We start from the raw sequence: 16458 nt of genomic DNA, 5'->3' as shown, positions 1-16458 counted from the left end.
CTTGTCTCCAAAATGGACTCCAATACCTAGGAAGACTGCATTAAACTGCTATATACATGTCCTCACTGCCTTACAGGCCAGCAGAGGAAGAAGGCCTTGTCCCCCAAGGAGTAGCAGTATCAGCACGCAGGCACGCAGCAGCCCTTATAAGCCTCAGCACAGGCTAGTGTCTCCCTAAGGTGCTCGGAGACACAAGGGAGACACACAGAGGACCCTCCAGCTCAGAGTCTGTGGTTCTGCGTCACCAACAAGGAGAGCAGGTGTTAGAGGAAAGTAGAGGAAGGGATGGCAAGAGGAAGATGGCAGGCTGTAAGCAGAAGACAGTGAGGTCCAGCCAAGGTCATGGGAGAGTGACCACGAAGAGCAGCACAAGGGCAGCTCCTGGCAGGAGTAGCTGAGCCTGTGAAAAGCCTCGGAAGGGCATGCAGGCTCAGGGGACGTCAAGCAAGCACCGTGGGACCTTGGGAAGGAGATGGGAGGCGTGCGCTTTGCCTCTGCAGCAGATGTGCAGTAGTGGTTTCCAGCTCCACTCCTTAAGTGGAATCTCCACGACTTCTCAGCCTTCCTTATCAGCTACCACCAGCTGGGCAACTGCTCACTAATTTCTCTAGTTAATCCTGAGATCTGTTTTCTATGCACTAGCAGCCATGTAACAATATGCCCACTCGGTTTATCCCTCATACTCACAGGGTTTCTGGTTCAGAGTTGAAGGGATCAGCATTAATTAACAGGCGACTGATGACTGAGCCACCGGGTAAGGAACCAGACATTCCAGCCCGGACATCTGTAAAGGAGATACAAGAAAGAGGTGGTGCTGGTCAGGAGCTACAGCCTTAGGAGAAGCTCGTGTCTCTGAGGCTGGTGGACCGGTATTCTGCAGAACGTTATTATAATTAAATGTTTCTAAAATTATGTATAACCATGTCCAAATTTTGCCAATAGTCTTAGGTCAAAAATCACTGGAACAAAGAAACCATACTGGGTGGCAGAAACCAACACCTACAAAACACACAAAAAAATGGCTTCTAAGGTGTGTGCCTGTGGTCCCAGATATTTGGGAGGCTGAGTGGGGAGGATCACTTGAGTCCAGGAGGTCAAGCTGCAGTGTGCCATGATGACATCACTGCACTCCAGCCTGGGCAATAGAGAGAGAGAGAGAGAGACCCTCTTTAAAAAAAAAAAAAAAAAAAAAAGGCTTATAGAGTCAGTTTTCATGTTCTCATTAAATGTAAGCCACTCCACCAAAATGATCTCTGAGAGTTGAGGCTTAAGGCTTTATAAGGCTGCCTTCCTAAGGAATAAATATCAAGGAATGCTCCAGGCGGCCAGGACCTCACCCTCCCTGCGCCTCCTGCGACCACGCTAGAAGCACGGGACGGTCCCTCGGGTTCCCTCATCAGGCCGGCCACCTCCCTTTTCCACTCAGATAATTCCTTAATTCTTCCAACCCCGACTCGAGCATCACCTCCTCAATGGCGCCTCCTGGGCTCCTTGGGTGGTTATATGGGTACTATCTGGCTTTTGTTTTTTGTTTTTTGTTTTTTTTTTAAAAAAAAAAGCACTTTTCATACAGTCGTGTAAATTTTTAAATTCCACCTATCTTTCTCAGGGGCCTGTAAACTCTCCGAGGGCAGCGAGCCCATCTCTTTCAGTTTGACGGGACCAGTGTTGTGCTAGGGCCCCCACCAGTCCCTCCTGCTGGCCGCCACTCACTTGGGTACAGGATCTTGGTGTTGAGCGCAGGCAGGCCGTCCCGGCTTCCCGGCTGGGGCGGAAGGGAAGCAGAACTGCCTAGGGACAGACTCCCTTTGCTGATCAGCTTTTCACACGGAGATTTCGACACTGTAACAACACAGCAGAAAACCTTACAGCAGTGTGGAATAGAGACTGTGAAATCCTGGGGGGTCCTTAGCGACACGAGCAGGTGGGAGGGTTGAGGAGGGAGGGCTACAAACCACAGGCAGTTGCGTGAAGTGTGTGGGACAAAGAAGGGGGCGGAGGACCGAGTGGGTGCACATGTTTGGGGGGCTGGGCTCATGGAGAGGTTAACACAGGCCACAGGTGGCAGCGCTGGAGGGAGGGGTGAGCCCAGTCAGTCCGGGCTGTGGGAGGCGGAGCACACACACAGCAGAGCTCTGAGTGGTGGCCATGCAGTGGCCGTGGGTCAGTTCTGAGCACGGGCCTCCCAGCAGCCTGCACAGGCTGGGGGTGCCCTCCACCAGGGCCTGCGCTGTGGGCTGTTCCAGGAGGGGCAAGGACAAAGAAGGCCCACCCTCACCCACCCGCCTTCCCTCTGCCAGACACAGCCCCTTCTGAGCAGTTCTGGGGCCCAGTGTGGTTCCAAGGAAGCAGTGAGGGCAGGACGCAAGTGCTCCTCAGGGAGGCAGTCCTCGCCCTGATGGAGGGGGTCTCGCGGGTTCTACTGCTGTCCACCAAGACAGACCGCACACACCCACCTCAAGGGCGCGCACAGGAGATGCACAGAAACAGGCCTTGGGCGCTGAATTTTTATGTAACCAAGTGGCCAAAGCAACTATGAGAAAGCGCCCTAAAACCTCCCCTGGCAAGCCCGCTACGTCTCACCAAAACCAAGCACACGACGGTGCGCAGAGGGAGGTGGAGCCACAAGTACCTTTGCGCTGGCTCCTCCCCTTGGGGACCCCGAAGCTCTCGCTGTGGGACAGTGGCGGGCACACTCTGTGGTCCATCTTCTCCTCTGACTCAGAGAGGCCCAGGACGAAGCCCTCCTGCTCCTGGGTCTGGGCATTCTGCTCATCGACAGCTGTGCAAGGAGAGTGTGTGCGGCTGAGCACGCGGGTGCAAAGCCAAGGGCGCTGTCAGGCTGGGTGGAGGGCCCCTCATCCTCACCCCACGGCCTGATCTTCCTCAAACAACCTCTGGCTAAAGGCTTGGACTCTGAAACCCCACCCCCACCCATCTTCCCCCTGGTCCTGGCACTGGGGCACGGCATCCCTGCTAACAGGCTGGGAGGTCTGGAACCCTTGCAGGGGAAGGCAAGGGATGCAGAGGAGCCTGGCGCAGGCTGGAGGGCTGCAAGCGGGAGGAGCGGCTGCATGGACACGCAGGTGTGCGGGTGTGAGGCCGTGACCTCAAGGCTCTCACAGGAGTGAGACGCTTATAGTGAAGTCAATGAGGGCCAGGAAAGAGGTCGAGGGGAGGCAGCATGAAGGGGTCTGAGGGTGTGAGAGGAGGGGTGGAAGGAGGGCAAGCGAACTCGCTGGGGGTCTGGTGCCTGGACATGGGTGGAGAGGGCCGCAGTGGAGGTTTTCTCGACGTGCACCCTTCTGTCATCTCCGTGTTCAGGGGACGCTGGGCATGCCCAGTGCTGGCCTGAGGAAAGCCCCTCCTCATCACAAGGCCAGTTACCTTTTTCTGTGTGTTCTATGATCTGACGAATTGCTTTCTTCAGGCTGTTGGCTCTCAGCATGAGCTGTTCTCGAGGCCGGAATATCTGCGGCCGGGCCGGGCAAGCTGATGCCACCAAGCGGTCTCCAGTGGAACCGCAGATGCTGCCCGACCCATCTCCATCTTCAGCCTCCTCGGCAATGGTGGGGGGCGGGTTGGGCAGAGAGGACGAGGCCTGGGACTCATCGTCCAAGGTCTTGAGAAGGGAATCCAGCTTCTCTTTCAGGACAGAGCACTGAACAAGGAAAGGAAATGGCATGCAGAGCTGAGGCAGGAGAACAGGGTCTGCAGGCAGGGAACCTCAGGCCATTTCACCCAGACTTCCTAGAACTCGATCAAAAGGAAAATCCTAACTCTCCACGCCTAAGTAACAAAAGGACCAGAGGCTACTCCCTTTGCAAATCCCCACCTTTCCCGCCCTGGCAGGTGGGAAATTGGGGAAATTGGCTCTCCACAACCAACCAAACTGATTGCGAGCTGAGTCTTAGTCTGCATAGAAATGCAACTTTGTAACTTCACCTTAGCCTCTGATTGGTTGCTTTTTGCAACCAATCAGATGTTTGCACAGGAGTGTGACCTTTGTAACCACTTCAGCCTCTGGTTGGCTGCTTTCTGCCACCAATCAGACTGATTGCAAGCTACCACTTCATTTACATGAGGTGAGCATGAAGTGGCCAATGGGATACTTCTAGGGGGTATTTGGACCCAAGAAGATTCTGTGTCTGGACCCTTGAGCCGCTGCTCGGGCAGCTCCCACAGTGTGGAGTGTACTTTCATTTTCAATAAATCCCTGCCTTCGTTCTTTGTTGCTTCATTCTTGTCTTCCTTTACTGTGCGTTTTGTTTAATTCTTTGTTCAAATCACCAAGAACCTGGACAACCTGCAGTCACGGCCCTCTGCTGGTGACAGAGCAAGCTTCTCGCTGCCTCAATGCCCCTCCCACCCAGGGCACGGGAACAGACCTTCTTGGCCATGACCTCTGACTCCTCCGAGCTCTCGGTCGTCTTCTCATAGGCCTTCCCCACCCGTGCCACGAAATCCTTCACCGTCTCACAGAGCACTCTGTGGGGAGAAAAACAGAAAGACCCTTCTAGAGAGGCAGCTCCAGGCTGGGGGCCAGGGCACCATGCCCTCCCCAGGGCCACCAGGCACTCACTTGGCCGAGGAGATGACCACCGAGTGCTGGTCCGAGGTGAGGATTTTAGAAAGGTGGGCTGCAACCGAGTCTTCATAGAAGAGAATCTGCTGTACCTGCAATCACCCCAAATGTCCAGGACTGTTGGTCTCTGTGACAGCAAGCTCCATGACAGTCCCAGTGACTCTGTCAGCCACTTCCTTGCCAGCACAAGCTGGGAAAGATGAGTCTCTCCTAACAGACACTGTCTGACCCAGCCAAGCCTCAACTCACTTCTAACGCTAATCTGGGACTCACCTAGTGCTAGGTGAGAGATTTTAAAAGCTTCGTCAAGCTGCAGGCAAACTGCAAATGAATCTCCTTCAGTCTGCGATCCCAGCACGGCCTGTGCTAGGAGCTTCCGTCCTGACCCCTACTCATCCTGACAGCAGCATGCTGGCGGGTCGGCTCCAGGTTTGGGTCCGTTTGCAGCAGAGGCTGTTTCCACCTGGCTGTGAGCCCCATCTGGACACACACTCTTGCCCCCACCATCTGTTCTGGCTGTCAGAAGGGCAGCCCTATCCCTGTGGGATCCCTGCTGTCCTTAGGACCCAGCCCCAGGGTCGCAAACTTCACTACTGGCCAGACAGCGAATATTCTGGGCTTCCCACACACACTCTTCCTCTCAAAAAAAATTTTTTTTTAGAAAAAAGGAAAAATAAAAAATGTACAAACCAGTCTTTGCTTGCAAGGCCGTGGGCCCAGGCACATCTGGCCTGCAGGCCTCGTTTGCTGACCGTTGCCCTAGCCCCTGACAAAAGCTCACCTCTTTGTACTACCCCACCCAGCACTGCACCAGCACAAAATAGAAACTAAAGACAAAGTCTGTTCTCTGAGGGAAACTGTAGGAGCGTTAAACAACAGTAACAATCACCAAATGAAAGGAACCACCAGCTGGACTAGAGGAGGCTGAGCGAAGGGCAGCTGCAGACGCCACAGAGAGGTGGGACGGGGCAGGAGCCGGGGGCTAGGGGAGAGCCGCGGCAGAGCCGACTAGAGCATTCCAGGCACGTGGGCACCGCGGCGGGGGAGGGAACGGGCGCGCACCGTGTGGGGCTCACTGCGCAGCTGAGGAGATGCAGGGACAGGGTGGGAAGGCCATTAGGAGGACCACCCCACCACCCGGCAGGGCCTATGACAACCCCAGGAAGCCCCTAGAGGGTCACAAAGCCCAAAAGGCCCCTGCCAAGGGGAGTGAGAATCCTCTCAGCCATGGGTTCACCCTGCGCCTCCGCAGGCCTGACTGTGACACCCCAACACCAAAGGGGAGGCGTCTCTGCAAGGGAGGTGATGCAAACCGCTGACAGGACAGTTCTGATCACATCAGCATGCGAGCAGGGTGTGAAGAACGGGCCAGCAATACCTCGGAATCCTCGCTGAAGTCTTCGGTGACGGTAGAGGAGGAGGCCTGCCGGGGGAGCTTGGCCTCGTATGCCATGACGCTCCACCTGCACACACAAGGTCAGCTGCACAGGCGGCAAGACGTGCAGGCCCACAAGGGTGGACCCTGCGCCGTCCGCTTTCACGGCTGGCAGCCTTGATCTTTACACCGTTTCTGACTTCATTTTTAGGCCCTTGGTCTTGACTCTGTCCCATAACTTGGCTGAGAACAAATGTCTGCACTCCACAACTAACGGCAGTACAGCTCCATGAAAGAGAGGAAGGTCTCCCATAAATGGCTGCCTTGAGATAAGATGCTGCTTCCGGGAGAAATGGATTTACCCTCCTCAAGAGAGCTGCAAATGGCTCAGCCAGCTGGCCCAGTGAGATGAGCATTTCACAGGCCCCAAGGCACACAGAGGAGGCCTGAAATGGTGGGGGCATTGCAAAACCACAACTGTGCTCACAACTCCAGGCTTCTGGGAGCAACTAGGAAGGCTAAGAGGCATCTCATCAGCGCCCCATGTGCCACAGGCATGTGGTCAGTGAGTGCCAAGTGTGTCACTCGGAATAACAGTACCTTACTCAGGGAAGGTGTCACAGTGGCTTTAGGCACTAGAGGATAATTTCCCAAAACTTCTTCTGGGAACAGAATATGGGAAAATGAAACTGTTCAAGTAAACGACAAGGAGCATTCTTCCGATGGGTATTAGATCTCGGGCTGAAGCAGCCAAAGATGGCACAGCCGTCTTCTCCACGGCCCTGACACACTCAGGCTTGGCCTTCTGGGAAGACTGGATCAATCTAGGGCATGGCTGGTTCTTAACCTGTTTTGTTTTTATCCTTGTCATAATCTGACCAAATATCAAAGACTATCAGAATATATACTCAGGTCAAATCTTTACAAATAATTTCAGAGGGCCCGTGTTTTCCACAGACCCCAGGTTAAGAACACCTGGTCAAAGGGACCTGTCTCTCAAAGTCTCCTCATACGGCACCGGAGCACATCCCCACTCACCTGTCCAGCATCTTGGTGCTGGCTCTCTCCAACTTCTCCAAGATCTGGGGGAGCTGGGTGTCGTCATCGCAGGCTGAGCCCCAGCCCAGCACTCGGGCCAAGTCGTTCCCTGTGCCGAGCGGCAGCACTCCCAGCTGACACTAAGGAAACATGGGGGACGATGTGCAGGCACACACCTGGGGGCAGGGGCCACTTCCCAGCCCGCAGCCCTCCTTGTCCCCCACCGTGAGGGTTACGTTAGCAACGTGGGGACGTGACCTAAAACCACGCAGCTTACACATTACAGGCAGAGCCCACTGGAGGGGACAGATGGCATTTTCCTTGGCAATGAGACAGAAACATGACTGCCCTTGAGATAAGATGCTGCTTCTGGGAGAAATGGATGAGCCACAGGTCCATCTCTCAGCTGTCATCACATCTTGATGGTCAGCCCCTCACACCCTCTCTGATCTGTCTCCCAAATCCCTCTGCTTCCCATTTTCACCACCGTGACCACAGCCCCAAGGAATCACTCTGATGCCTCGCCACCCGTCCCTCCATCCACTACAGCATCTCACTCACTAATGCCAAATTCTTCTTCCAAAAACATCACTAGTATCACTTCTCTCCTCTAAATCCTATCCAAAAAAGGTGCCAGGACCATCCTCAGTCTAGAGGCCACCCTGGAGCCTTGCCAGAGCTCAGCCTCTGCCCGCCTGCCTGCTGTTCCACGAAGAGACCTCATGCATTACTCAGGCCTCACCCTCCACCTGGATTCCCATCTCAGAGCTCCAATGAGATCCCACTACACCATTCCATTGCTTAGGAGGCCTCTTAAAATGCCCACTGCCCAGAGCTCACCAGCCTTTGACTCTGACAACGGAGTGACCAGGGCCATGAAGGCCTGCGGTGGAGTGTGTGTGGAGGCGTTACTGTCCTTGAGGCAGGAAACCTGCCGTGGTCCAGCCTACAGCACCGTACAGCCCTCTGCCCACCAGGTGGAGGTGACCATGCTTGAGGCCCTGCCGCCTGTGGGGACAGCAAACACCAGGGAAGGTCCTGCCTCACCAAGGGGACATTTGGCAGCAGGGGAGGCAGGAGCGAGCAGACCAGGACACCGGAGCCGACACACTAGATGGAGAGAACCCAGTGCTGAAGGGTGCCCAGAGGGTCTGAGGACTCCGTGAGGGCTTCCTGGAACTTTAAAGGAAAAGGAAAGCAGCACACAGCAGGCATGGATGGTGCTCCAGGCAGGGAGACACCACACTGGGAGGGGCAAGGCAGAGCTCAGTGAAGAGGAGGACAGCGAGGAAACAGGAGGCAGACAGGCAGAGGAGCAAGCAGGAGGCAAAGCTGGGACTCTTAAAGGTCTGGACTTTTCCCAGAAGCATCGTGCTTGGGGGGTGCACAGGCAGAAGTGCCCCGGGAAAGGTCGCCTGGGTGAGATGCAGATGGACAGAGGCCAGGGTACAGTGGGTGGCAGGACTGAGGACACAATTAGTGAGAAACAGGCAGGAGGAAGAGACGGATGAACCAAGAACAACTGTTCGATTTCCTGGCTCAGACATCTAGATGGATGATGTTTTCAGACTCGAAGGAAAGGAACGCAGGGTGGGGGCTGAACGTGGTGTAATGTTGGAAACTCGAGGCACTAGGAGACATCCAGAGAGGCCCAAGGCTCAGCTATCAATTGAGGCGCCCCCAGGAGAGAGACGACAGCAGAAGCCCTGCAAGTCGCTGAGCGTTCAAAAGTGAAGGAGGAGAGGCCCCAGCAAGGCTCTGAGGACACAGCGTTAAGGGAAGGGTAAGGAGGGAGAGGCCACCATGGAGCAGTAGCAGCCAGGAAGACAAGAAACCCCGAGGCGGCAGGGGCCCAGCGAGGGCATGGCCACCGCATCAGGTGTCAAAGAGACGCAGGGGAGAGAAATGTGTGCTGACCTTGGCTGAACGTATGAAAATCAGCCACAAGGTTCCACTGTCTTCCTAACTAGTGACAGTGAACTTGCAAGTAATTCACAAAATCAAAAATTAGAGTAGTCTATGCTAATCCACCAGCAGGCGGCACCACTTCTCCTCCTGAGCCACTGGCCTCATGGCCCGAGCTGTCAAAGTCCACCCACCTGGAAATACTACCAAGTGAGCAGAGCTGGGTAGGCACCACAGAATCACTGAAAAATACATCCACGTCACACAGAAGACTGAATTTTTAAAAAATGGGGCCATAATAAACATAAGAAAATACAGATGCAAATCTTGTTAATCTTGGGGTGTAGGCAGCTGCAAATATGACAGACGTTGACAAAAATCATGAAAGAAAAGACCACCCCCCAAAAAGGATGTTGAACTGACAAACGACAAACCGGGAAAAAAATATCTGCAGTGACAGATGAGAAGTTAATGTAACAATAATCCTCACACACCCATTTTTAAAGGAAAAAAAGGTGAATACTCAAAGAGAAAATGAGGCAAAAAAAAATATGAACAGGTGATTTATTTAAAACTTCATAACCAACTGAGGAGGCGTTCAACTTCACCAGGAATTAAAGAAGTAAAGGTCAGACATTTTTTGGTCTACTTAGCTGGACAAAAACTAAAGAGATGAACAGCTTGGATGGTGCACGGGGAAAGACAGCTTTAAGAGGCATCAGGCATGGAAGCTGGCACAGCCCTGAGGAAAGGCAGTTTGTCAGCACATTTCAATACTTACGCTTGGGTGCGCTCAGAGAGGAGACCACTGGGAAGTGATCTCCGTGCTCACACATGGAGGTGAGCTGGCCCTGGGCTCCCGGGTGTGTCCAGTGGAAAACGACACACAGATGCCTACTTACAGACACAGGTACAAGGTGTCTGTAACATCTTAATTAGTGGTTTTTTAAAAGCAGTAACAGGCCGGGCGCGGTGGCTCATGCCTGTAATCCCAGCACTTTGGGAGGCCAAGGTGGGCAGATCACGAGGTCAAGAGATCGAGACCATCCTGGCCAACATGGAGAAACCCTGTCTCTACTAAAAATACAAAAATTAGCTGGGCGTGGTAGCGTGTGCCTGTAATCCCAGCTATTTAGGAGGCTGAGGGAGGAGAATCACTTGAACCGGGGAGGCAGAGGTTGTAGTGAGCCGAGATCGCACCACTGCACTCCAGCCCAGCAACAGAGCAAGACTCCACCTCAAAAAAACAAAAACAAAAACAACAACAACAAAAGCAGTAACAGAATAGCCCGTTTAAATTACAAGTGCACTGTGCATTGTATGTACTGTGATCAAGAGAGGTCAGAGACAGCAAAATGTTGGCACTGGCTGATCACCTGGGGAGGCCGTGGCTTGGTGTGGAAATTAAATGACTATATGAACATTTTTATACACAATCAGGAAAATCTATTTTTATTTTAATACAAAAAACTAAGTCCAATGAACCATGACTCTGACTTGAGAAACTCAAGTATACTGCCGTCCCCTTCTCACAAGCAAGAGGCCTCAAGACAAAAATTACCCAGTAAAGCAACAGCCCCACCCAGCCCTGCTCCCCATGTGGGTCCTTTGTGGGCAATTCTTTTCGTAGCTCCCTTCAGGTCCCCCTCATACATCATGGCCAGAGCCCCGGGGCCTCCACGACGCCAGGGGGTGGCCCAGGCTCTCCCCTCTCTGCCCTGGCCACCAAACTGCACACTCCCCAAAACCACCAATGGTTTCTGGCCTGAGAACAGGCGCTCCGAGATGAACAGGAGCTGAGACTGCATGATTTCCCTCTAACCTCCGCACCCTCTCTGTTCCTGGCTGGGCTCCCTCCTGTCCAGGTACCTGTTTATGAAGGTTGAGGCTGTCGATTTCGGAGAGGACCCAGCCAACACTTCCATCCCCGCCACAAACCAGAATCCGGAATGTGTCAAACTTCTGGAATAACCGTAAGCTGCAGAGAAAAGAGAAAGGCCGTGAAATGACATCCATTCCACAGGACAAATGACAGGCTTGTCAGTACGGGGCTGAGGACCCACCTGTGCTCCTCATGGCTGACCTGCACCAGAGGCAGAGCACGCACAGGCCCTGCCACGTGACACCAGCCACCTCCACTCAGGGTCCACTTTGTCAAAGGGACGACAGCAGCACTGGGGTCCAGCCAACTGCTCCCACCAGCCACGCCCCACCCAGCAACAAGACCACTCAGCTTGGTGAGCCACTGCACCCTCTGCAGACATCACAGGCAAAGTGGTGGGCCAAAACTGCATCCCCTGCCAGGCTCACGGGCACAGCCTTCCGTGGCCCCTAACCATGTGAGCCCACCCTGCGTCACTGTCCCTGCCCCATCCACATGTGGCCCCTGCCAGCCTTCCCAGCATGCCCTCTGGGCTGCCTGCATCACCCTGCACCCTCAGCCTTGGCACTCCCCAGCCCTGGGCCACAGTCTGGCTTCCGCCCTGGCCCTTGTTCTGGTCACCCTGGAGCCCCAGGCTGCCTGACCTGCTGCGGGCTGCGTGTCCCCACTGCAGCACATATGCCTGGGCCCACTCAGTCCTCCGGTGATGTGACCCACGCCTCCTACCCTCCTAACTCCTCGGTTTCCTTCCTTCCTGGGCTCCCCCTGCCCCTGCCCAGCAGCGTCCCCACTCAGGAGACCAGTGCCACTTCTGCTCACTCCTCATCCTCTTCCTGTGTGACCACATCCAGTTTCAAGGACCACACAGGTGACTCTGGATCAACAGCCCCCAGGCCACTCCTGAAAGCCAACACTTGCATCTGTCCTCCAGAACACACCACTCTGGTATCCCAGGGCACATCCAACAGGACACAACCCTACTCGTAGAATGGTAGCTCGACCACCAATCCAGTCCAGAGGCCAGACCCACCTCCTCTCAGCCTGCAGCTGACCCAGCCCCTCCTGGCAGCCTCTCCTCCACACCCACCCCAGCCACCCGCTCAGGTCACCACCGTGCTCTCGCAGAGTCCCACAGGAGCCTCAGTCACCTTGACACCCTTCCTGAAAGCTCCCCACGAGTTCCAGGAAGACCTTTCTAAAACACGAGCCTGGCCACGGGCCTTGCTTTATGAGGCTGCCCCTCGTTTGCAGGAAGGAGTCGAACCTCTTGGCCAGCACCCGCAGCCCTCCCTGACGGCAGGTGCCACCTTTCTGCTGCTGCCTGGCCTGGCCCCACTGCATTCCCTCTTGCCTCGCCTCTGCACAAGCGGTGCCCTCAGCCCAGAAGCCTCCCGCCTCCCTGCAGCCTTCAGAACACTAGAGCTCCTCGGATGCCAGCTCGGGGAGACGTGGAAGGACGCCCAGTTTGACTTGCGACCCCGCCCCCGCCGGGTTCCCAGAGAAGCTGTGTCACCCCCACTGAAGTGCCGGGGGACCCTGCGTGTGCTCCTACCCATTCCCTGCATCTGCACTCCCCACCTGGCTCACCTGCGCACCCTGCCTCGAGCTCAGTGTCTGACCCAGAATGAGTGCTCAGAAGACAGACAGGCATAGGTGATGCGGCACCAAGCCCAGGCTCCACACAGAACACTGACACCTGTAAGGCCCCCTGCTCTCGGGAGAAGAGGTGACAGGTCAAGGCCAGGAACTGGAACATGAAGCAGTAGCTCCAGATTCTGCTGTGAGCTGTGTGAGATGAGCTGCTTCCAGAAATGGTAAATGACGACTCAACTCCCCTTACGCCGCTGTGGGGGCTTCCTAAATCATCCCATCTCATACTTAACTCCCACTACGAAACATGGGGTTTTGCTTGCACACCAAAATGAATATTTCGTTATTCTTGAGTTCAGCTGTGTAGCCTGCCCTGCCCACAGCCATTTCAAAGCATTCCTCCAACACCCCTGGTACCACGTTTAATAACAACCTCAGCCTGCTTGGTGCATTGTGATAACAGATGTATTATACCTCCACTTTCCCCACTTTTTAACTAAAATTATTTCTTTGCCAGGCAGTGTAATCCAACACTTTGAGAGGCTGAGGCAAGAGGATCACTTGGCTCCAGGAGTTTGAAACCAACCTGGACAACACAGTGAGACCACTCTACAAAACATTTTAAAAGTTTTGTGAGGCTCAATAAAACATAAAAAAAAAAAATTAGCTGGGCATAGTGGTACACACCTGTAGTCCCAGCTACTCAGGAGGCTAAGGCAGGAGGGTGGTTTGAGCCCAGGAGGTTGAGGCTGCTGTGAGCCAGGATTGCACCAGTGTACTCAGCCTGGGTAACCTAGCAAGACTCTTCTCTCAAAAAACAGTAAAATTAAAATTAAAATATCTTGATCAGCCTACTAGTGAATGCAATCCTCCACCATTCAAATAAGAAGTCTTTCTACAGAAAATGTGGGAGTACTGCCTTTGCGGAAGCAGGCTGGAATGCTGCCATCTGTGACTGCTCTCCGACTGCGCCTGGCTGTGAGTGGGGATGAGCAACACAGAAGACACCCAGAGGACCGACGACGAGCAGCGTGTTCCTCTTACCCTGGCATGTACGCCAAGGACACGCAGGGAGCTGGCCGAGGTTCACATCAGAGTAGCCCCTGGCTCCTAATACACAGACCCCACTGACTCCTCCCGGAGAAATACAGGCCAGACCACAGTCTCTGCAGGCACTTCCCACTACAAGTATCCTGGACATCTCCGGCAGTGCCAGCAAGTCCTCTTAGAGCTCTGACCTGGAACTGATGCTTCCAGAGGAAGAAATTCATTCAAATGGCAAAATTCACAAAGGCAAATGTTTTCTACAAACTTATGAAAAGTAAAAAACTACAAAGAACACACATGGCTCTCCAGCAAGCAGAGGAACAGTCTAATCTCTGTGCTGCTGATGCATAGTGGAAATCGCTCTGGCCCAACGCCGCCCTTGCGTGTTCCTGCCTTGCAGCACCTGCACACCGAGCGGCCTCCTGTGCCTCTCAGCAAACACTCTTCCTGGCCTCGCTGCAGGACAGCTTCTTCCTCAATGTTAGGCAGCTGTTACAAAGAACGAGGCACGCCAGGAAAATACACCCACAGATAGATAGATAGATAGATAGATAGATAGATAGATAGATAGATAGATAGATAGACAGACAGACAGACAGATAAATAAAAATTAAAAAATTATAAAATGAAAGAAAATACACCCACAACGTTGTATGCAGACACATACAGAAGGCATTTGTGCAACGGCAGGTAAAGAAGAATCCTGATTGGCTCAAAAGATGCACGTGCATGGGTGTGTGTACATGGATGTATGTACGTGTGTGCACACGCACACTGTGTTCAAAGTTGGAAGGCCATGCACCTCTATTAAGAGTGGGCACCTCTGCAAGTGCAATTTGGGAAGGAAGCAGTTCAACTTTTCTTTCCTATTTAAAGCTTTGTGTCTTTGATCTTTTTTTTTTTTACAAGCACACACTATCTACACAATTTTTAAAACTCCAAGAAAGATATATTTTACAAGCTTCCTACCCGAGGTGTGGGCCTCCGTTCATGAGGTCGAAGACCTGGGCGGGGTTTAGTAGCTGTTTGAATCTTCTGAGGAACTTCACACCCTGGTTGTCCCCACTTTTTGAATTGACGAAGACCAACAGTGGGCTTGTGCAAGACGGAGGACAGCTGGCCTTCCAGAACCCTGGACGCAAGAACGAACAGAAGAAAATATATAGGCCACGGAAGACGCTGAGGGCACCACTGATGGAATCAGCAGCAGCAGACCCCCCCAAAGGACACACACCTGACACATGCACACCTATAAGTCAGAAGGAGGTCAGTGAACAGTTCCCCACAGCCGGTCTCCATGTGTGAGGCCGGGAGCCCCATCCATCTGACCTCCATATTCACAAGGTGTCCAAATGCCACCTTTCTGCTGTCTTCTCTTCTTGATCTCCTCTGAGCCATGTACCCCACATCCCCCTTTCCACCAGTACTTGTCAACAGGTGCCACCATGTCCCAGCCAGACATGAGAGCAGCTGCAAGCCAGTGTGCCAGCATGTGCTAGGCAGAGATGGGGCACAGCTTCAACGGCTCATGACAGAGAAGGCCCCAGACCTGGGTTGCACTCAACAGCATCACCTCCACGGCAAGCGCCAGGCTCGGGTCTCAGGCCTGTCTAAGCCTGGGTGCCACTCAACAGCATCACCTCCACGTCAAGTGCCAGGCTTGGGTCTCTGGCCCATCTAAGGGCAATGCCGCAGCATCAGGGCGCCGTGTGCCGCTCTGTGCAACTCCTCCAGCACCCCCCACAGCTGTGCCTGACCTCTTGCTGACATCTCACCAAGATAACCAAACTCCAGAGCTGGAGAAGAGAAAGTGCGTGGAGAAGGAAGCGTGTGGGCGTGCATGAGAAGGATAAGCATGTGTGGTACCCACCATCGGAGTCGATGCTGTTGAGAGCCGTGGGTGGGATGACTGACACTTTGCACAGGCCAAGTGGGCACTTGGTCAGCAAGGATTCTTTACACGATGTGTGAACCTGAAACAAGAGTCCCCGCGTCACCAAGGGTCACTGGCATCCTTCACACACACCAGAAATCCACCTGCCCTGTAGCTGATGAGCTGGCCTCGGGGGAGGCAGGCGATTTCAGAGCTGGGCTGGCCTGCTACCATCGGGGGCCCTGGGCCAGCCTGCTACCATCGGGGGCCCTGGGCCCTGGCTTTGCACTTGAGAAGGCATAACACGGAAATACCCGGCAGGAGCCAGTCATGCTTCACACCGTGTGAGCTACAGTCCTGTACCCAACCTTCTGGCCCTTCGACCACAGCTACCTCAAACTTTCAGGACGAGGGTGAGGGCTCCTGGGGCCATGTGTCTCTATGTGTCCCCTGTGTCTTGGCTTCCTCCTGGCAGCCAGATGTGCTAGGCAAGTGACTGCAGCAGCCACTTCACAATGACCAACCCAGAAGCAAGTACATGGAGGCTCCCTGAGTCTCTCCCTGGAAGCACATCTCACCACCCAGAGCAACGACGAGACCCAGGACCTGGCAGGAGGCCACTGGGCTGCACCCCTTCCACATGGCTGTGCTCACTGTCAACACTGCCCAGAGCCAACGCCGCTCCGAATGGCCTCTACAGCTTTCTTGCTTCCACACCACAGGGGCGGCCAGCTCAATTGTCCCAGGTGACCCCTCACAACCCGGCTACAGTGCCGCATGATGCAGGGTGACATCTGTCATAACAATACACATCTGCATGTGTCTAAAGACAGGAATAAATGCAAAAGGAAGAAATACCCCAAAACATAGCTAAGAAGGAGAATGACCCAACAGTTCAAAAACCCACTCTCAGCCGGAGGGGCCTCTGGGATTAATTTACCAGGATCCAGCAGATCATGCGGAGCCGCAAGGCCCACATGGGCACGGTTGGGAGCAGACCCTCCCCTCCAGCCCGGGCGCAGGGCCCACACTCACCATGGCCTTGCACCAGAGGCAGCGCCAGTCCTGCAGGCGCAGCACACTGCCACAGGTCTTGTCGCACACAGTGCACTTGGCGCTCACAGGTAGGTTTCCTTCCAACCACTGGTGGGGCATTGCAATCT

The 16458-nt window shown here is 54.2% G+C and overlaps 1 protein-coding gene across 4 annotated transcripts in view; it reads right to left on the bottom strand.

Moving 5' to 3' along the window:
• DGKD (diacylglycerol kinase delta) overlaps positions 1-16458 on the bottom strand; it is a 118917-nt gene that overhangs the window by 20854 nt on the left and 81605 nt on the right. For all 4 annotated transcript variants that reach the window (XM_034955384.3, XM_055109235.2, XM_055109234.2 and 1 more), the window contains 12 exons: positions 16331-16456; positions 15293-15395; positions 14392-14554; positions 10773-10881; positions 6999-7138; positions 5964-6048; positions 4583-4677; positions 4389-4488; positions 3388-3661; positions 2633-2782; positions 1714-1842; positions 688-784 (listed from right to left, as the gene is read on the bottom strand). In XM_034955384.3, coding sequence (XP_034811275.1) covers positions 688-784; positions 1714-1842; positions 2633-2782; positions 3388-3661; positions 4389-4488; positions 4583-4677; positions 5964-6048; positions 6999-7138; positions 10773-10881; positions 14392-14554; positions 15293-15395; positions 16331-16456 — 1571 coding nt within the window. The remainder of the gene's footprint in view (positions 1-687; positions 785-1713; positions 1843-2632; positions 2783-3387; positions 3662-4388; positions 4489-4582; positions 4678-5963; positions 6049-6998; positions 7139-10772; positions 10882-14391; positions 14555-15292; positions 15396-16330; positions 16457-16458) is intronic.

This window comes from Pan paniscus, chromosome 13 (genome assembly GCF_029289425.2).
Source record: "Pan paniscus chromosome 13, NHGRI_mPanPan1-v2.0_pri, whole genome shotgun sequence".
Taxonomy (NCBI): Eukaryota; Metazoa; Chordata; class Mammalia; order Primates; family Hominidae; genus Pan; species Pan paniscus.
This window is presented reverse-complemented; position numbering and strand designations above follow the sequence as displayed.